This window comes from Ochlerotatus camptorhynchus, unplaced genomic scaffold (genome assembly GCF_037179485.1).
Source record: "Ochlerotatus camptorhynchus isolate MF236.1 unplaced genomic scaffold, CSIRO-AGI_Acam_v1.1 ptg000457l, whole genome shotgun sequence".
NCBI lineage: Eukaryota > Metazoa > Arthropoda > Insecta > Diptera > Culicidae > Ochlerotatus > Ochlerotatus camptorhynchus.
This window is the reverse complement of record NW_027040943.1, coordinates 2,402,407-2,420,433: the sequence shown is the minus strand read 5'-3', so window position 1 is coordinate 2,420,433 and position 18,027 is coordinate 2,402,407. Positions and strand designations below refer to the sequence as shown.

The 18,027-nt window shown below is 37.8% G+C and overlaps 1 protein-coding gene across 6 annotated transcripts; it reads left to right on the top strand.

Moving 5' to 3' along the window:
* On the top strand, nucleotides 1-18,015 carry LOC135712042 (zinc finger and BTB domain-containing protein 17). Of its 6 annotated transcripts, none has more exons than XM_065235016.1 (7): nucleotides 11,314-11,493; nucleotides 14,653-15,388; nucleotides 15,474-15,585; nucleotides 15,653-15,749; nucleotides 15,811-16,716; nucleotides 17,083-17,374; nucleotides 17,444-18,015. In XM_065235016.1, exons 2-7 carry the CDS (start codon nucleotides 14,662-14,664, stop codon nucleotides 17,581-17,583), a joined length of 2,274 nt encoding a protein of 757 aa, XP_065091088.1. In that variant the 5' UTR covers nucleotides 11,314-11,493; nucleotides 14,653-14,661; the 3' UTR covers nucleotides 17,584-18,015. The 6 variants fall into 6 exon arrangements, with proteins under 6 accessions (XP_065091091.1, XP_065091090.1, XP_065091088.1 ...); XM_065235017.1 differs by lacking the exon at nucleotides 14,653-15,388 and adding an exon at nucleotides 13,875-14,492; XM_065235015.1 differs by lacking the exon at nucleotides 11,314-11,493 and adding an exon at nucleotides 14,424-14,492 and having other exon boundaries at nucleotides 15,483-15,585.
* Nucleotides 18,016-18,027: the final 12 nt, after the last annotated feature.

Genomic DNA, 18,027 nt, shown 5'->3' with positions numbered 1-18,027 from the left:
GGAGCATTATTAAAAAACTAAACAGCGGACTGCTTTTATTCGTCGAGCAAAAATATAGCGCAGCATTATTTTTCGTGAAGAAAACATTGAAATAAACAGTGTCAATGTGAAGTATTTTAATTCTATGATTGCTGGAATAGTATTCATGATAAAAAGTAAAAACTCTACGACAAGGAGTATCGATTTTTAACACAGTTTGGTTAAAGAACTGTGAAGTGCTTTTCCTATTATTGTTAATCAATTTATCGATCGTTGGTGAAATTAGGCGCACGGCGTGATACCTGTACTCTTTTGGGGAACTAATTGTATAAGGGGAAGGGTTTGTATACCGCTTTGTCTAGCCATGGAAAATGTGAGTCTCTTGTTGTGTTTTTGTTCTGGTTGATCCCTCATCGGGAAAAGCTGATTGGTAGTGATAAAGTGTCGATGTGCTAGGGACTCAATTCGAATATTAATTGGTGAAAAATTTGCCGAGGTCACTAAACTTGGTAAACAGCACAATGGATCTCTGCAAAAGACGTATGAGTAAGTATCTTATTGAATACTTAAATAAATACTAGAAGGCGGGAATTGTATGTATGCATTAATCGTAAATCTTTCGGCGAATTATAACTTTTTGTATTGATTTTGCGTTGGCGTCTGTTCGTTGAGACTGGGGAAATGCTTTCGACGGCGATACAATAAGCTTAGTATGTCTGGATATTGATTTTTCGATCCATTTGTATGCCGGTGGGGTTGAACACCAGTCGATACCGAATGGTTTGAGTCATAAATCTGAAATAATGTGTCGATATTTTGTATAGATCGTTTTTACTATTATTTTTTTAATCGTGTAGTCATGCTAGTCATGCAACGATTCAGAAAACAATATATGTATAATAAAGTTGATTGTTACAATTACAATAAACCAAAATTCCACAAGGAAAAATTATCAAAAAATACTCAATAGAAATGTAGATTTCCTGTACTGAAAATCGAGAATATCACAAAAAATCAAAACCGTCCAGTGGTTCTAAAAATGTGATTCATAATTTGTTTGGATATCGTTGTTTAAATTTTTTGCATCTCCTGATCAATAAAAAAAACTGTACAGTAGCATTGAAAAATAATTTTTGAATCAAAGATATAGACATTCTTCCACCCTTCGCTAGACAGAGACCCTTCGCTAGATGGAAGTCTGAATGGGCTGCAACCCTTTGTGAAATAGCCCCGAAAATAAACTACATTCTACACCTAATTATCCCTACTTAGATTGACTTTGATCATGATAATCATGCTTTTCTCATTTTGAGCTTTTCCAGGTCAAACAGCTTTATCATTAAATTACAGACTCGACCTTCTTTGATTTGCATGACACTTTACATAGTTATTTGTTTGGGGCAATCATTCACATGTGTGTTAAAAGTCTGTCATTTTGAATCTTACAAACAAATAAAACGTTCCTACGTTTTTGGATTCAAAACGGCCAAATTTTAGCACAACTGTGAATGATTGCTCATTACAAACAAATATATAAAGTTTCATGCATCGAGTCTGATATATTCGTTATTTGGCGGGTCGCTCATTGTTTTTTAACTGGATTTACATGTGTGTTAATATGAACAATGTTTTTACACAAACTTTTTACGCATTTTGCACCACTTTAGACTCCAGCGTATACAATAATTGTACAGCAATATTTTCTCACATGCCAATGAAAAATTAACTCATTTGAAAGTAGTAGCGGATAAAGAACAGTACTGGGTGGTACTGGTAAGCTACACTAATTAATTCAAGCTCGAGCAACCTTAAGAAGCTCGCAATTTAAGTTTTATGACCTGTACGAAAATACTACTGAGTAGGTATTTATTTTTAGCGCAGGAGTTATATATTATAAAGCTTACGAAAAATAAACTTAATAATTCGTCATGATTCTGAGCAAAGCAGATTTCAACTTTATCAGCTAAGGTGTTACATTTTCAATTTGTTTAATATTAAACAACAAATTGAAATTAACTAAATATTTCATTAATTTCCGGTGACTCTAATTCCATGTTCAAACTACGGAGTTGAAACGTGCTATAAACTATTTAAACAAATACGAGAACAATTATTGTTGCGGTAAGAACTCATCTCGTCGCGTCGTTCTTCAGCAGAAGAGCAGAAACAAATTCTTGAAGTGTTGCCTCCAACCAGACACTAACAACTGCAATTTATTAAAGTATTTAATCACAACAATTCCACCTTTCACACATAGATTTTTTCGTCGAGCTCTAAAAAAAAGTGCCGATAATCCAACAGCCGGCAAACATCTCGATAAAACATTCAATTGTCGTGCATCGGCAAAGCAAATTTGCCACAACAACTTTCAAGTTTTGCCAAGCCTTCGGAAACATTGTTTTTAAAGTTGTTATTTTTTTTATTTGTTTGCATAATCATCTAGATTTTAAAGAAAATTGGTGGTTCCAAGAAGAATAAGATGGCTATCAATCTAGTCATAAATCATAGTCAGTACTTATCATACTCTCGGGAAAAAACTCATGTAGCGGTATTTTTCTGAACTTCGACGCACTGCTGCTGACCACAACTAACCAAAGCACGCAACATTTTCGACCCGTTGGTTTAAAAACGTCCTCCATTTCAGCCTTCTTTTCAGCTTGGCTACCACTTTCACTTTCAATGCGCACCTAACAGAGTGGTCGATTTTATTCTGACATTTATTTTTCGTATTCTTGACAAAACAAAAGTTTGAAATGTGTCCGTCTTCGTTGACAGGTATTTTATGTATTTTCGGCAAAGTAAAATGTGAATGCCGTATAGTTCAACCACAGACAAACAGACGTAACTCTTCATTGTGTATCTTCGTTCATGCATTTAACGGTTGATTTGAATATTATCAGTTCCGCGAACTACTCGCCGCAGCGCTGGCATCGGAGCACTTTGACGTTTCTATATATTCTATAGAACTTTTATGCAATATTGTTTACGAGTTAGCGAGCAAGCTTGTTTTCCGCGGGAAGCCAGAGAGATGTCGTTACTGAGGTTATATGTTTTGAGATACTATGTTTTCAAGAACAAGTTTTTCAAAGAGTTACGTCTGTTTGTCTGTGGTTCAACAGCTATAAAATGTCAATTTTAAACCGTTCACAAAAATTGTATCTCGAAATCCGCTTGAAATACCGCATACAGACTATGGCTTATACCATGTAATATAGGCTGTCTTCCAGTGAGAACTCATACATAGGATTTTCAGTGAAAACTAGATGTATGAGTGCTCGTTGCAAGACAGCCATAGCATTTGAAATTGAATACAAGTAAAACTAAATTCATGGTAATTTCGCAATCGAGTAAATGAGAACATCTGTGTTGTAATTGCGTTCGGGAGATCAAATATCTCGGCGTGTTTATTAGCGTTAGCGTTAGCGTTGTTATGATATACTTCGTAGATTGGATACTAGCGACATTCACGTCTCTTCTGAAATTCTCAGTTAGACTACTTTCAGGAATAATGCTGGGGAGTAAACATTGGTCTCAATCTAAACAAGAGTAACAGAAGCATGACTATCGCTATTCCCGGCCACGCCCATCTTTACCATAACTAGGGATAGAGAAGGAAATGTTGTTGTAGTACTTACTTAACGAGAGGCCACCGACTTAGCGACACCTCATAAGTGCTACGGAGTTGGAGGGTTGGGTAGGGTATTCGGTTAGGATTCACGTCAAGTTGGCGATGCAACCAAAAGTATGTATTGTTTATTTTTTGTTTATTTAATCTATTGATAGCCGGCTATCGAAAGAACATATTCATTTTGTTTAGTGATCATGAATTTTAAGAGTCATGACGGAGAGCTTGGGATTAAGCCCATGATTTTCTGCTCAGTAAGCAAAAACGATCCCTAAAGGGTCATCGAGCATCTCATAACCATAACACTTTGCGACAAAACACGACTGCGTTTTCGCTTGATATGCAAATAGTTTCCGAGGTTAATGTTCAATATCAAATAAACAAATGATGGTGGCAATTTATTGTGCTGTGGAAGAGTTTGGGGTTAAATCCATGATTTTCTGCTCAGTAAGCAAAATCGATTCCTCCAGGGTCATCGAGCATCTCATAATCCACAGCGCTTCGCGTCAAAGTACGAATTATTGAATAACTATTATTTACGATAATTACATGAAAGAAATAAAATATAAACTACAAACAAAACGTGACTACTAAAATCTCAAAAAGATATTCTCACAAATATATTTCCCGCAACAAGAAATCTAGATAGAGCTGGAATTAGGGCGTAACAGCTTTTGTAAACAATAACTTGTTTTGATGATTTCTAGAAATTTAAGGCTTGCCAACGCAAATCAACAACACCATCGGGTAGGGGAAGACTTCCCCTACCCGACGGTTTTGTTGATTTGCGTGGGCGTGCCTCGAGTTCCTAGAAATCATCGATAGAAGTCATTGTTTACAAAGGCTGTTTCGCCCTAATTCCAGATCTATCTAGAAATCTCAAAACCATCAGACGCTATAATGATACTCTGCACATGTTAGACACAAGAAGAGGCCAAAAAGCAAGCGTTCGACACACAAAACCTGCCAAATCCATTTGCAGTAACAATCAACGATTCTACGAATCGCGAGCGCTCACGAATCATAAAACCGCTGACTGCGACACTCTGAAAGCGAAACTGACACCCTCCTTCCAATCTCCTCCCGCATCCAACAACACAAATCTTCACTACAACATCAAACGAATTCAAAACTCCGGAAATCTCTCATCTATAGTAAGTGAGTGGAAGCAACCCTGCATGCAACCATTCTTTATGATACACTTTTTCTGCCTATCTTTCTATTAGGCCTGTGGACATGCGTTAGCTTCGAAACTTCTAACCAAACTGGGAAAATTTTCAGATCACAAAAAAAACTTGAAAAAAACTTTCAAAGGTAATTACAAGTAAAATAAATATTGATTAAATCTCTTGTACCGTACACAGCAAAAAAAAAATGTAATATCGATCAATGTAATGCAAGCTGATGTATGAAATAATGATGTAATAGCAAAAAGCAGATACAATATTACATCAATGGATGTAATTTTGTTCGCAAAATCGATGTACATCGTACAACGTTATATTACACAAACGATGGATTGACCTGGTTGCAGCAGTTTGGATGTAATATTCAACAACTTTTTTTTTCTGTGTATGCTAATGCTTATTGACTGTAACAAAAATTATATGCTTATACCCTGGACAGACTATGGCTTATATCATGTAATATAGGCTGTCTTGCAATGAGCACTCATATATAGGATTTCCAGTGAAAACTAGATGTATGAGTGCTCATTGCAAGACAGCCTATATTACATGATATAAGCCATAGTCTGTCTGGGGTATAAAGTTCTGACACATTTCATGCAATGTAGCAAATATTGTATACAAATGCCCATCTTTGTAAACAACATTGTTTACAAGTTGCTCAGTTGCGTGAAATGAAGTACAAGTTTACGTGGATGAATGTTTACATCACAATTAAAATTCAGAATTTTTATCTGTGCAGTTCCTCTGTATACAGAACAAATCTGATACTATAATCAGAATTGCTCAGTCTGCATGAAGCAGCCGATTTCATCAAGGAAGTTCTATTAACAACCAAGAATTAATCGTTTGAGGCATACTGAAGCATTAAGAAGGTGATATGTGTCACTATAGGAAATCATCATCGTTGCAAATATAAAGAAATTAAACATAACCCTTTGCTTCAGTACCGTCAACCTCCATGTCCATGGGGAGGGCCAAATATCTTGGCGTGATTATTGATGACAAACTTAAGTTCAACTCTCACATTGACAATGTCATCCGGAAAATTGCCACATAGAAAAAAATTCTGAATTTTAACTATCGCGTAACATCTCCCTTCGTTTAATTTTGAGCTATACAGGGAAGAAATTTGACCCCCAAGCAGTTCTGATATCAATCCGTTGGATTATTTTGTATAGGGCGTCGTCCAACGGGATACCAATAGAACCCCTCACACCACACTTAAGTCGCTAAAAGCTAAAATCAAGGCAGTGATGACATCTATGGATCGAAACATTTTAAAACGTGCATACTGCAGTTTCCGGAAGCGTCTAACTACAGTCGTCGAAAGGGAAGGCACTTTTTTTGAATAAATTTACTTACAACTTCCATATGTTGCGAAAGAAAATAAATCGCACAAAATTCATTGCTAGAATAACTAACTGGTGTATTTTTTCTCAAATTTGCCATTTACTGCAAAAATTCGTCACGCACCCGGTACTTGGCATAAACAGCGAAATCGTTTACAAGCTTGCATACAATATTGCTAATGTATGCGATATTGCGCTTAATACCCCAGACAGACTATGGCTTATATCATGTAATATAGGCTGTCTTGCAATGAGCACTCATACATCTAGTTTTCACTGGAAATCCTATATATGAGTGCTCATTGCAAGACAGCCTATATTACATGATATAAGCCATAGTCTGTACGGGGTATAAAATTACACGAAATATTGCGTAAATTTATGCCAAATCTAGCGTTAATTTTATGTGCGACATGAATTACAAAACAAAAATTAGAAATTTACATGAATTTTTCGAACGGTGTATGGAATTTTATGTCTATTGAAAAACGATTTAACTATTGCCAGTAAAATACAGCTATACAAATCAATCATATCTCCTCATCTAGACTTTTGCCCTTCCATTTTATTTCTGGCCAATTAAACACTAATATCGAGATTACAGTGCTTGCAGAATAAAATAATGCGCTTGATTTTGCGATATAATAGATTCACTTCCTCAACTTTGATGCTGGATGGTTTACAATGGTTGTCGGTGAAGCCGAGGGTGAGGCAAAGAATTGTATTTTTGACTACGTTCATTTTTAAAATAGTTAACGGTTTGCTGCCTCGATATTTGTGTGATCAAATTGAAAGAGGAAGTGAACACCACGTTTCTTGACTTGTGCTTCACAGAATTCATTGTATTTTACAAGAATTAATGTTTTGAATTCCATGCCTAGACACATTAAGGTTCTATTTACTTTGATGCTTTTTGGAAAATTTCAAAGCAGTTTTTTTTCCGACGCATTATTTCAGATTGCAAAAAGCTCGCACTATTTTATTTCTTTTGATATTTTACACAAAATGACGCGAGCTTTTTGCAATCTAAAATCATGCGTCGAAAAAAACTGCTTTCGAATTTTTAAAAAATGCATCAAAGTAAATTGAACCTTAAACGCACAACAACATTAGCAGAATTGAAGAGAAATTGCATTTAAAACTGTCTTTGGATTATTTTGCATGGATAGCTGTCAAAATGACTTTTTACTAATTATTGTAGCACTGCAAAAACTATTTTAGTTAGCCACGATGGTGATGATGAATTTTTAATAGTAGTGGATAAAAAAAAAAGTCATCTACTAAGATTTGAGCCTCGCGCGCGTATTACAGATATAGAAAACTGAATTTAAAATTTGAAAAAAAAAAAAAATGCAATTTTGATGCTTATTTGGAAGTTAGTAGTTAGTACTTGAGTTAGTAGTAAGTTTTCTGGTAAATGTCGGGGATTCGTGAGCATTCCTGACATTACAAGAAATTATGATAGCATCATAATGCGGGGTTGCTAGTGTAATAGGATGCTTTGTTGATTGTTCATTAACTCTTGATCGCTTGTAATACTTATGAATATTTTAGGTGGACAAAAAAGCGAAATAAGAGGTGGACGCCTAAGCTTTCCCACATTTATATCGTTGTGAAGCAACTGTAAACTCTACAGGGAATTTATATTCGCAACTGTAACCAGTACGATTTTGTTTGCTAAGCTGGTTAAAATCTCAAATTTAATTATCTTAAAGATAAATCGTCCAGCTCAAACCTTTGTAGAGGTAAGAGGTTGGACCATCATTATCATCATTGAGGCCAACACGATTTAATCAAACAGTGTGAAGCATTGCTATTTTGAAAAAAAAAAAACATGTGCCTCTTTTGCCACAGTTGCAGGTACAGGGCTTATTAGATTCTCAAGATCTTGAATTGGATGCAGCTATTAAGCCACTATTCTTTTTTTTTTTTTTTTTCCTTCGGTTTGTTTTTTTCGTCGATCTTGTTTTCCGTGCTGAGCACCAATGCTACCGACGTGCCTGGAAGGCAGCTCCCATACCTGGACCCTATCTATCGACCCATCAACTCATGAACCGGGGACCAACGGCTTTACTTCCCATCCGAAGGGAGGCGTGATCAGAGATGTTATGCCTCAGAACATCCCGGCGGCGCCGACTGGGATTGAACCCAGGCCTGCAGGGGGGAGAGGTAATCACGCTTACCACTACACCGCCGCCGTTGAGCCACTATTCATCCAATTAAAAAAGAAGAGGTGAAAAGTCAAAACTTATTTTCACGTCTGGAAATTTTTGGAATTAATATGAAAGTCCAGAGCTGGTTGGAAATGCTATCTAACATGAAGCTTTTCAGTGTGATAATTTATTAGTTCCAGAATGGTCTTAGAAGAGGGTAGGTCTTGCCTCTGCACTTCCACGAGAAATGATTGATAAAATGATAAAAGGGTTGGGAATGCAGCAGCATTCGTTTTTGTAAACGATGTGCTGAATTGATGTCCTGACGATTGAGCCCACGGTCTGCTGGTCTGTAAGCAAAATCGGTCGCCACTAGACCACCGAGCTCCTTATGTCACAAAACAATTACGATCAAGTTTCCGTTCAACTTGTTGTCATCCCGCCGGCGACCTCACCAACAACGACCAAACAAACGGCTCTTAAGAAGGATAAGGATTTGATATGGATGTCCGATCAACACGTCTTTCCTAAAACTTAAATATTACTTACGTACCCGGCCCTCCATCCAAATTTCTTTACGCTTTATATTGCATTATGAAAGAAAGCCGATTTAAAGTTTAACCAAGTGCAGAGGTGTTCTCGGCTTTCATTAAAGCGAGTATTACGTCAACATAACACCCATTCCTTTCTTGACCAGCATTCGGATGTGGCCCGTGCTGGTATTGCCTAGTTTTAGATCACCAGTGTTTACACATTGAGGATGATTGTTAAGGGCCACCCACATTAGATCCGTTTGCGTTGCGTTGACGTAAATTTGACAGTTAGACAATAGATTTAGCTGTCACTTTGCCTCAACGCGTTCGATCCGGATCTAATATGCGTGGGCCTTTAGTCCCAAGAAACTTCTATCGGTTCTCTGTTTAATTACAGCTGATACGAGGGGCGATAAATTCATAAATCAGCTGAATTGTAAATACCCTTCGGATACACAAAAAAATACGTTAATGTGAACACGTTGAAACTAAAACATCCCAATAAAAATACTCAAAAATACCTCGAAAATACTTTGTATACGAAAAATATGTTTCATAATGAATTGAATACACTTTAATACAAAAATACACCTTTTCAAGTCGGGTAGATGAATCGAAAATACTCAAGATGTATGTATGTATGAGTGCTCATTGCAAGATAGCTTATATTACATGATATAAGCCATAGTCTGTCCAGGGTATCCAGCTTTCCATGCTCGGTAATGGCGGCCTGTTTGTATGAATAAATGTATCCTTCACTGTGCTTTTTGACACTATCTGGATGTTCAAATTTCAACCCCTTCCCTTTCCCTCTCCCAGGAACAGAAGAAAATGGAACAACATACGCCCTCCAGTTAGTGTCAAAAAGCACAGTGAAGGATACATTTATTCATACAAACAGGCCGCCATTACCGAGCATGGAAAGCTGGATAATACACTCTAATGCACAAAATTTAAAAATACATAAACACGATAAAATACAAAATACACCTTTTCAAGTCGGGTAGATGAATCGAAAATACTCAAGTTGACAGCCCCTCGAGCTGATGTGGCAATAACGGAGTAGCATGCACGGGCGGTCAATCATGCTCATGCTCATACTCATATATAATCTTCATCTGACTAACAGCCTTAATGAAACTGGGATGGGGGAAAGCCTAAATGACCCGGCTACAAACAAATGCCAACCACACGCAGGCGCAAAAACCCGAGGGGGGCGACACATCTAAATCTCAATTCTAGGTGCTCAAAAAATCTAACACTAGCGAATCAATCTTCGAAAAATCTTCACTCATTTCTCGGATCTTCTTGCATCGCGCATCATCTTTTTGCAGCGTGCGCGCAGCTATCCACAGCAAAAAACAATCTTCCCTGCATCGTAGATAGAGTCGCCCCCTCGCAAAAACCTCACATTTTTTAACACAACATGTCCATGATTAAAAGCCGAAGCATACATAGAACAAAACTAAATTCACAATATAAAATAATCACAACCACAACCCGATAATCGTAATGATGAGTATTTTCGATTCATCTACCAGACTTGAAAAGGTGTATTTTGTATTTTATCGTGTTTATGTATTTTTAAATTTAGTGTATTAGAGTGTATTAAATACATTATGAAATGTATTTTTCGCGTTCAAAGTATTTGCGACGAGATTTGCGAGGTATTTTTGAGTAGTTTTATTAGGGTATTTTAGTTTCAGCGTGTGCACATTAACGTATGTTTTGTGTATTTTCCGAAGTGTGTATTTACAATTCAGCTGATTTAGGAAGTTGATCGCCCTTCGGGAGTTTAACCAACAATCAATACGAAACTAACGATTTTAAATTGGCTCACCACTTTAGTAGCCTATTGGTCCCAAGCAAACGATTAACGTGCCCTATTCTAGTTGAAATTCTATTACTACACTATGTTTGTTTTGATTCGCTATGAAAGTTTGACAGATAACATCAGGGGTGTGTGGATTCATGCAGAACATGCAGGGGTGAGTGAAATAGCTTGGGACTGCTTGGGACCGTTGTTCTGGTACTGAGTGAGCCAAAAATAATAATGATTTTCTTCGGGACCTACTAGTCTTAGAGTTACCTCTATGGTTTAACCCCCCATGTTTCCAATGAAAGTGTTATTTTGAACCACCCTATTGGACATCTAATGCAATTTAACGGTTTTTTGTATATAAAAATTACAACATTAGAAACATAGATCCATCCTACAGCAATCAATTAATTCTAGGGTTAATTACGTCTGTTCAATAATTATTATATATTTTAAATTATTTTACATTTTGTTACTATGATTCACGAGGGCGCATTTCGTGAACGCTCACTTTGTTATCGCTGCTCTCTTAACAGGCAACCTTCCTCAAACAGATAAACTACATACTCTCTTTTCGCTCTTTTCGAGCTTGAAAAGAAAAACGTCAAAACGAATGTGCATGGTTGTCAAACAAACTTCCATTCGGCTCCACTCGTATTCGCAGATTGATGCAGCTGCTTTGTTTTGTCAAGTCGATCTCTAATTTTGTAATCGCGATAACTTTGATTGTTTCTGCTTCTTTCAAGAGTTTGAAATCTTAAGTTCTGTTCAAATAGTGCACTAGTTCGGCTGATTGTAAAAATTGCTAAGAAAACAACAAGTAGCGCTATTGCGCGTTGGAAAATGTAAGTTACCATTCAATGGATCACAGTTTCTGCTGAGAAAAATCGATAATCAGTATCAGCCTTCTCTCGTCTTTTTCATTCAACTATTCCATGCAGAGATGCCTTTTCCCGACGCGAATGTTTATTGAAAATTAATTATTGTTTGTTTTTGTTTATTTTCGAAAAAAAAAAGAATATTGGTCTACATTAATTTGTTTGTATCGTTCCTATTAGGATTATTTTTGAAAATTCAATTTTGCTTGAATTAAATATAATGGATAAATTATATCAAGATCAGCAATGGCCATTCGTTTTTAGCGGGTTTGATGCTTTATGTTGAATGTGGACGGCTAAGACCGCTCGCTATTTTCATTTTTGACTAAAACATTCTTCGTTCAGCGGGCGACATAAACAGTGCCGCTGTGCACACTTATTGATGCCTTGATGCAAATGGGGACTAAAGGGTATGATGGACCTATTTTTTGCAAGTATTATTATTATTATAGTATTATTATTATAATAAATTACCCATTTTTAACCCGCCTTTCTGTAAAAGTGCGGTAAACAAACCATTCGGAACATAACGAAATATTCACACCACACTCGCTCTTCACAATAGGATGGATATTAGACTGATGCTAAATTTGATATTATTGCTCCATAGTGCTGGAACCGTGAGCCTCCAAAAATTTGAACTCATTTGGTAAGAAACTGATTTGACACAAACCATTTGACATTTAAATGGAAATTACCTTGGGAAAATTGTATTCTACCCACTAACTTATTTATTTTGATAATTGCCGAAATGATTCGGAAATGGGTTATTTGTTATTTATTTATTTATATTTTTCAAGCCTTTTTAACATCTAAATTCCTGGGCATCAGGGTTCACCAGTCTAGATATCATAAATAAATAAAACGCGGAGGATCCACTTAGGTACACATAAGCATGCATGTGCAAAAACTCAAGGGTAACGCGATAGTTTCCAAGTTAAAATCATTTAGCGTACACAAATAAAGGCTTAAAGAAAATATTTAAAACGAATAAACATTAAAGACATGTTCACAAATAATATAATAATCGCGGCAGTCATATCTTTAAAATGCAAGATGTTATGGTAATTAGTGATTATGAATAATTTATAAATTGCTTTTGTTATTCAAATCCATAGTTGAACTATTTTTGCACGCGGTTTTGATTTCAAAATTACTTTTTTTTACTTATTTTTCTTTTGCACGGGCTTAGAGTATTTTTTTCTCATTTATTTATTTCATTTACTACGCGGTTTTAGGAGTGAACGTGGGTGTCATGTTCTTCTAAATTACCTATAACAATCCTCAATTCTCAAATTTTATTCAAAGAGAGCGGTAACCCTTACTTTTTAATTATTATTTACTCAAATAGTTGATTAATATTGTACTCAAATAGTTGATTAAGTTTCTTTTTTTTCGTGGGGTTTCAGCTTCAGCTTGAAATTATGAACACCGTGAAATTTTAGTGTTATTTTGCAACATTTTTATCAACCTAAAAGCCACCAACCACCTGCCTTGATCTATCCGTATCCCTTCCTATGGCGATTATGTAGTTTGCATGTGACGATTCGGCCATTATCCCTCCTTTATTATCGCCCTTGAATTAACTTGCGCTTTAATGCCTTGTTCAGACTGCTTATAATAATTATCGACAAGAAAAATCTCATCAGGATAGGCTTATAACATGTTATAACTGCTCAGTCTGGCCAGCCTCTCACCCTGCGCTGCGAAATGAAATTGAATAGGGGTAAAGTTGGCTTCGGCAATACCTTAACCTATTATCGTCAGGGGGGTAAACAACGTCCTTGAGAGCTCAATTTTGGTATGTGGATACATTGTGTTTCAGAGGCCAAATTTGAGTGCTCTAGGACTTTGTTTACCCCCTGACGATAATAGGTTAAAGTATTGCCGAAGCCAACATTTCCCCTATAACAATATAACATACATACGATGAGAAAATTTGAAACCTCCCTTAGCTCAGTCGGTAAAGGCACAGCTACAAAGCAAGACCATGCTGGAGGTGGCTGGGTTCGATTCCCGATCCAGTCTAGGAATTTTTCGGGTTGGAAAATTTCTCGACTTCCCTGGGCATAGAGTATGATTGTACTTGCCACACAATTATACTAATGCAAAAATGGTGCAGGCATCGAAAGCTCTCAATTAATAACTGTGGAGGTGCATCTAGAACGCTAAGTTGAGAGCACGCAATAAGCTAATATGCCATACGCAATAAGCTTGAAATGCGAGGAAGAAAGAAGAAGAAGAGAGACGATGAGAAAATTTGGTCGAGATGTGCAACTTTTGTCAGTTTACTTTCCATATAATTTAAAAGACCCTCAAATCACTACCATCATGCTTTAATCCTACAGCTTTCGTCACCATGCAACCTGATCCATCTGCATATCATTGTGCGATATGCTTGCTCAAACGAAATCCGCTAGATACCTTGAACGGGTCTACGATAGCTAGTATCATTGCGCAAGGTCGCCCCACTCCAGCTCTTCCGGGACTCTCGAAGGAATGTCGTTACAAGGGCAAGGTGTTCACCAGACGATTCAAAAAGGATAATTATTTCCGGTATAACTGGCTCTCTGGGTGTGGAGTGGAGAATAAGTTGTTCTGCTGGCCTTGCTATATCTTTTCAACGGATCCAACAGATACTTGGGGTTTCAAGGGTTTTGACGGACTGAGCAATTTTAGTAATTCAGTTAAAACTCACTTGAATCAGGAGTTGCATATTTTGAACACCGAAAAGTATAACGTTTATGCATCAGATGAGCACAAGATTTGGTCCGAACGATTACCTATGCAACAACCGTCTTTCACAATCAGTCGGAAAAAGGTGGACATCCTACCTGATCTTCCAATGGTAGCCGCAACCAACAATTATTCTGAAGAGGCAGATGAAGATGACGATGACGTAGAAGTTATTCGGCATTCAGACGTAATGGTGGAACTAGTAGATGACAGCGTAGACGGAAATGCAAGTATGTGTCGTTTTTGGAAGACATTTTGGGATTAAATTATGTTTCACTGCTTTTCAAACTATGCATCATTGGCAATAAAGGCATCCTGTTGTGATAATGACGAGAAAGACACATTCAAATTTATCAATTTGTAATAATAATTTATTGTTTTCGAACGCAGCTCCCGGTCATGATGGCCTCCAGCACTTCGGCATTTCATTGCATTGTCTGTACGTTGACAAAAATCCCGTTTGCAACGTTAGGTAAAGACACTCAGCAGAAAATTGTTAAAAGTGGTAGACCCACGAACCAAATGCCCAATCTGCATGCAAAATATCATAACCCCAATCTGCCTACCCACAATTGGATGACGGGATGTGACAAGAACCAACGGCTATACTGTTGGCCTTGTCTACTGTTCAACACCAGTGAATTTGATATGTGGGGAAAGCGTGGATTTTCCGATTTTCATCGATTATCCCAAGCAACTCTTGAGCATTCAAAAGATGTTTCTCATCAAGCGAAAAGGAAGACGTTGGACCTTTGGATGGAAACATATTCCGACGGAAGCGACGATAGTAGTGAAGAAGAGCTTGAATGTATTCCCGAGTTAGATTTCCTAAACTCGGATGTTCCAGAAGAGGAGGATGAACTGGATATAAAACCTAATGTGGAGGCATTGAATGCTTCTTCCTCGTCTTCATCACAACACGCTGTAACGGCCATTCTTGATCTTTGTGATCCAGCGGGGGTGAGAGAAATTGAAATGCCTGGAAGTAGTCCGATCGTCGTTAGGGATAATTCTCCAGAACCTGCTTTGGCTACTTGTACAACCACAACATCTACTGCTACTGCTACTGCTTTTACTGCAACCACCATCGCTGAGTCACAGGATTACGAGAAAGCAAACATTTATCGTACGTTTTGTTCTGCATGCAATTCCGCCTTCTTATACAATGTTTCATTATTATGACTGATTAATAGTACTCATTAATGCTTTAGTCTTTACAGGAGACTCTGATTCTCAAACTGCAGCATCCGGCGCGGAAAAGTATCAGCTCAAATGGCATTCACATCAACAGAATCTCAATTCGTCCATTTCATGCCTCTATAAGTACCTAGAAAGATGCACGTGAGTTTCATTGAACAAATTGTATTAATTAATATTCGCTTTCTTGTAGAAATGATCGCTATGCTGACGTGATGCTTATTACCTGCAACAGTGAGGAAAACTTTGCAATACCAGCACACAAGCTGGTCCTTGGAACTTCCAGTACGGTAAATAGGGTTGCAATTAGTAATGTTCGTTCCGATCTTTTACAACGTCATACATTTGCAGTACTTTGCCAACATTTTCGATAAGAATTTTGCCCCAGCAAATGCGATGACATACATAGTACTTCCCCCGGAACTCACGAAACGCGCGATCCAAACACTGATCCAGTATATGTATACAGGAGAATCGACCGTGTCCGTAGATATTCTCAATGAAGTATTACGTGGTGGTGAAATTCTAAAAATCCGTGGTCTATGGCGGAACCAAGCCGAATCATCGGCGCATTCTGAGCAGCAAGGTTCAAAAGATGGATCCAGTCGACATCGGACAGAACGTATTTCTGTGGATCGCATTCCGTTACAGGAACCTCGCATAGCACAAAACCCTGTAACGGCCCATGACAGTCCCGTCATAGTCACGAATTCTGCTAAGAGTTATGGAATAAGTCAGACTGCTCAAATGCCCGCAAGTTCGTCCACACCGATCATCAACGTAAAGAAGGACGTTGCAATTGATCCTGGCGAAAGAAGCAGCAGATCGCAAAGTCAGAAACGTTCGTTTCAGGAATTACACCAACAAGCACAACGACAGCAAGGTTCAGCTCAAATTTCCGCCTGCAGACCATCGCCACCTAATGCTGATAATACCCTTACTCCAGGCACTGGAACTCGGTCGATGCCTGAAGAGTTGAACTTTCTTAGCGTGAAGGAAGAACCCGTCGAGTGGACAGATGTCAATGCAGAGGAAATAAACCTGGATAAATCTGACATGCCGATGGTGAAGGTTGAACTTAAAGAATTTGCTGTTGCCGATGAAAATCATGGACAGAGCCAGGATCAGGTTTATTCTCCTCTTACTTGCGAGTTGTGTAGCGAAACATTTACCGTGCCAGCCGAATGGGTTCGCCATATAGAAAGTCATACCGATCCACCGCATACGGTATCCAAACGGCGTAGACGTATAGAAGATGTAAGTAACAGAAAATAAAACAAATGCTAATAGGAAAATTTACGTATTTTCGGCAACCTAAGCAGCGACCACCTTTCTACTAAATAATATGATTCATAAAAACACAAAAATATCTTATAAAACAATTTCTGCTATGAGTGCATGTCTTGCCCCCAAGGGAAGTAAAGACGGTTCTGAACAATTATGTCAACCCATCTTACCCAGTCGACCCCTAACAGTTAGTTAGTTAGTTATCTTTATTAAGGAGACTTTCAGCCGAACGCTGGTTCGTCTCCGGGACCCCTAACAATTAAGAATTATAAATGCTGGAAAAGTAGTTTCCAACAAATCTGCCGTCCTAACTGTATATCCATCGTTTTATTGCAGGACGATGGGGCCGATGCGACAGCAGCGCTAAAGTGCGACTTGTGTGCAATGTATTTCGTGACACCTGCCGAATGGGTTCGCCACGTGCAGAGCACCCACACGGAAACGGAACTAGCCATCTCCAATAATAGTGGGTATTCCCGAAGAAGTTCCAAATCTACAACTTCCGATCCACAGCACTCGGCAGCAACGACTACGGCGGCAGGTCAACAGCAGGAAAAATCATGCTCGATTTGCAACAAAAGCTTTCCCTCCTATGCCAGCATGCTCATTCACAAACGGACACATACAGGTTCGTGCGCTAACTTTGCTTCGTTTATCACAGTTTTCTAATAGCACGATCATAAACTATGAATTTCAGGCGAGCGACCATTCTATTGTGACATTTGCAATAAAGGCTTTAACGTGAAATCCAATCTTTTGCGACACATGCGAACGTTGCACAACCAGCACGGTAGCCAGTCTCCTACATCAGGCGGCGACAGTCACGGCTCGGACTAGAATGCACATAGGTGTATGTAATAGGCTGCATACCTTCTAATCTACAATTTAAACTGTCTTCTTGACTGGCCAATACTGATGGTCATCATTTTATGCTAAGACGCTTTGTATTTTCTTTGTACAACCCCTAGGGATGTATGAGAGTTCATTGAAGGTAAGTCCATTCACCATGATAAGTATTCATGTTCGTTTTCATTACGATGAATGTTTACATGATAATTCCCACAGAAAACACAAACTGTAAAAATAGAGTTAAGAAATCCGTTGGATTTAAAAGTGATAAGAGGAAGAACATTTTGGGTTCTTTTCTTTCGGATTAACATTAGTGAGGCTGATTTTAGTATCAGAAATACTAAATATATTTTTTTTTTATCTATCTAATGTCGTCGATAAATGTTTGCTAAATGTCCGAAATCCAGAAAAAAATAATAATATTAAAACAAC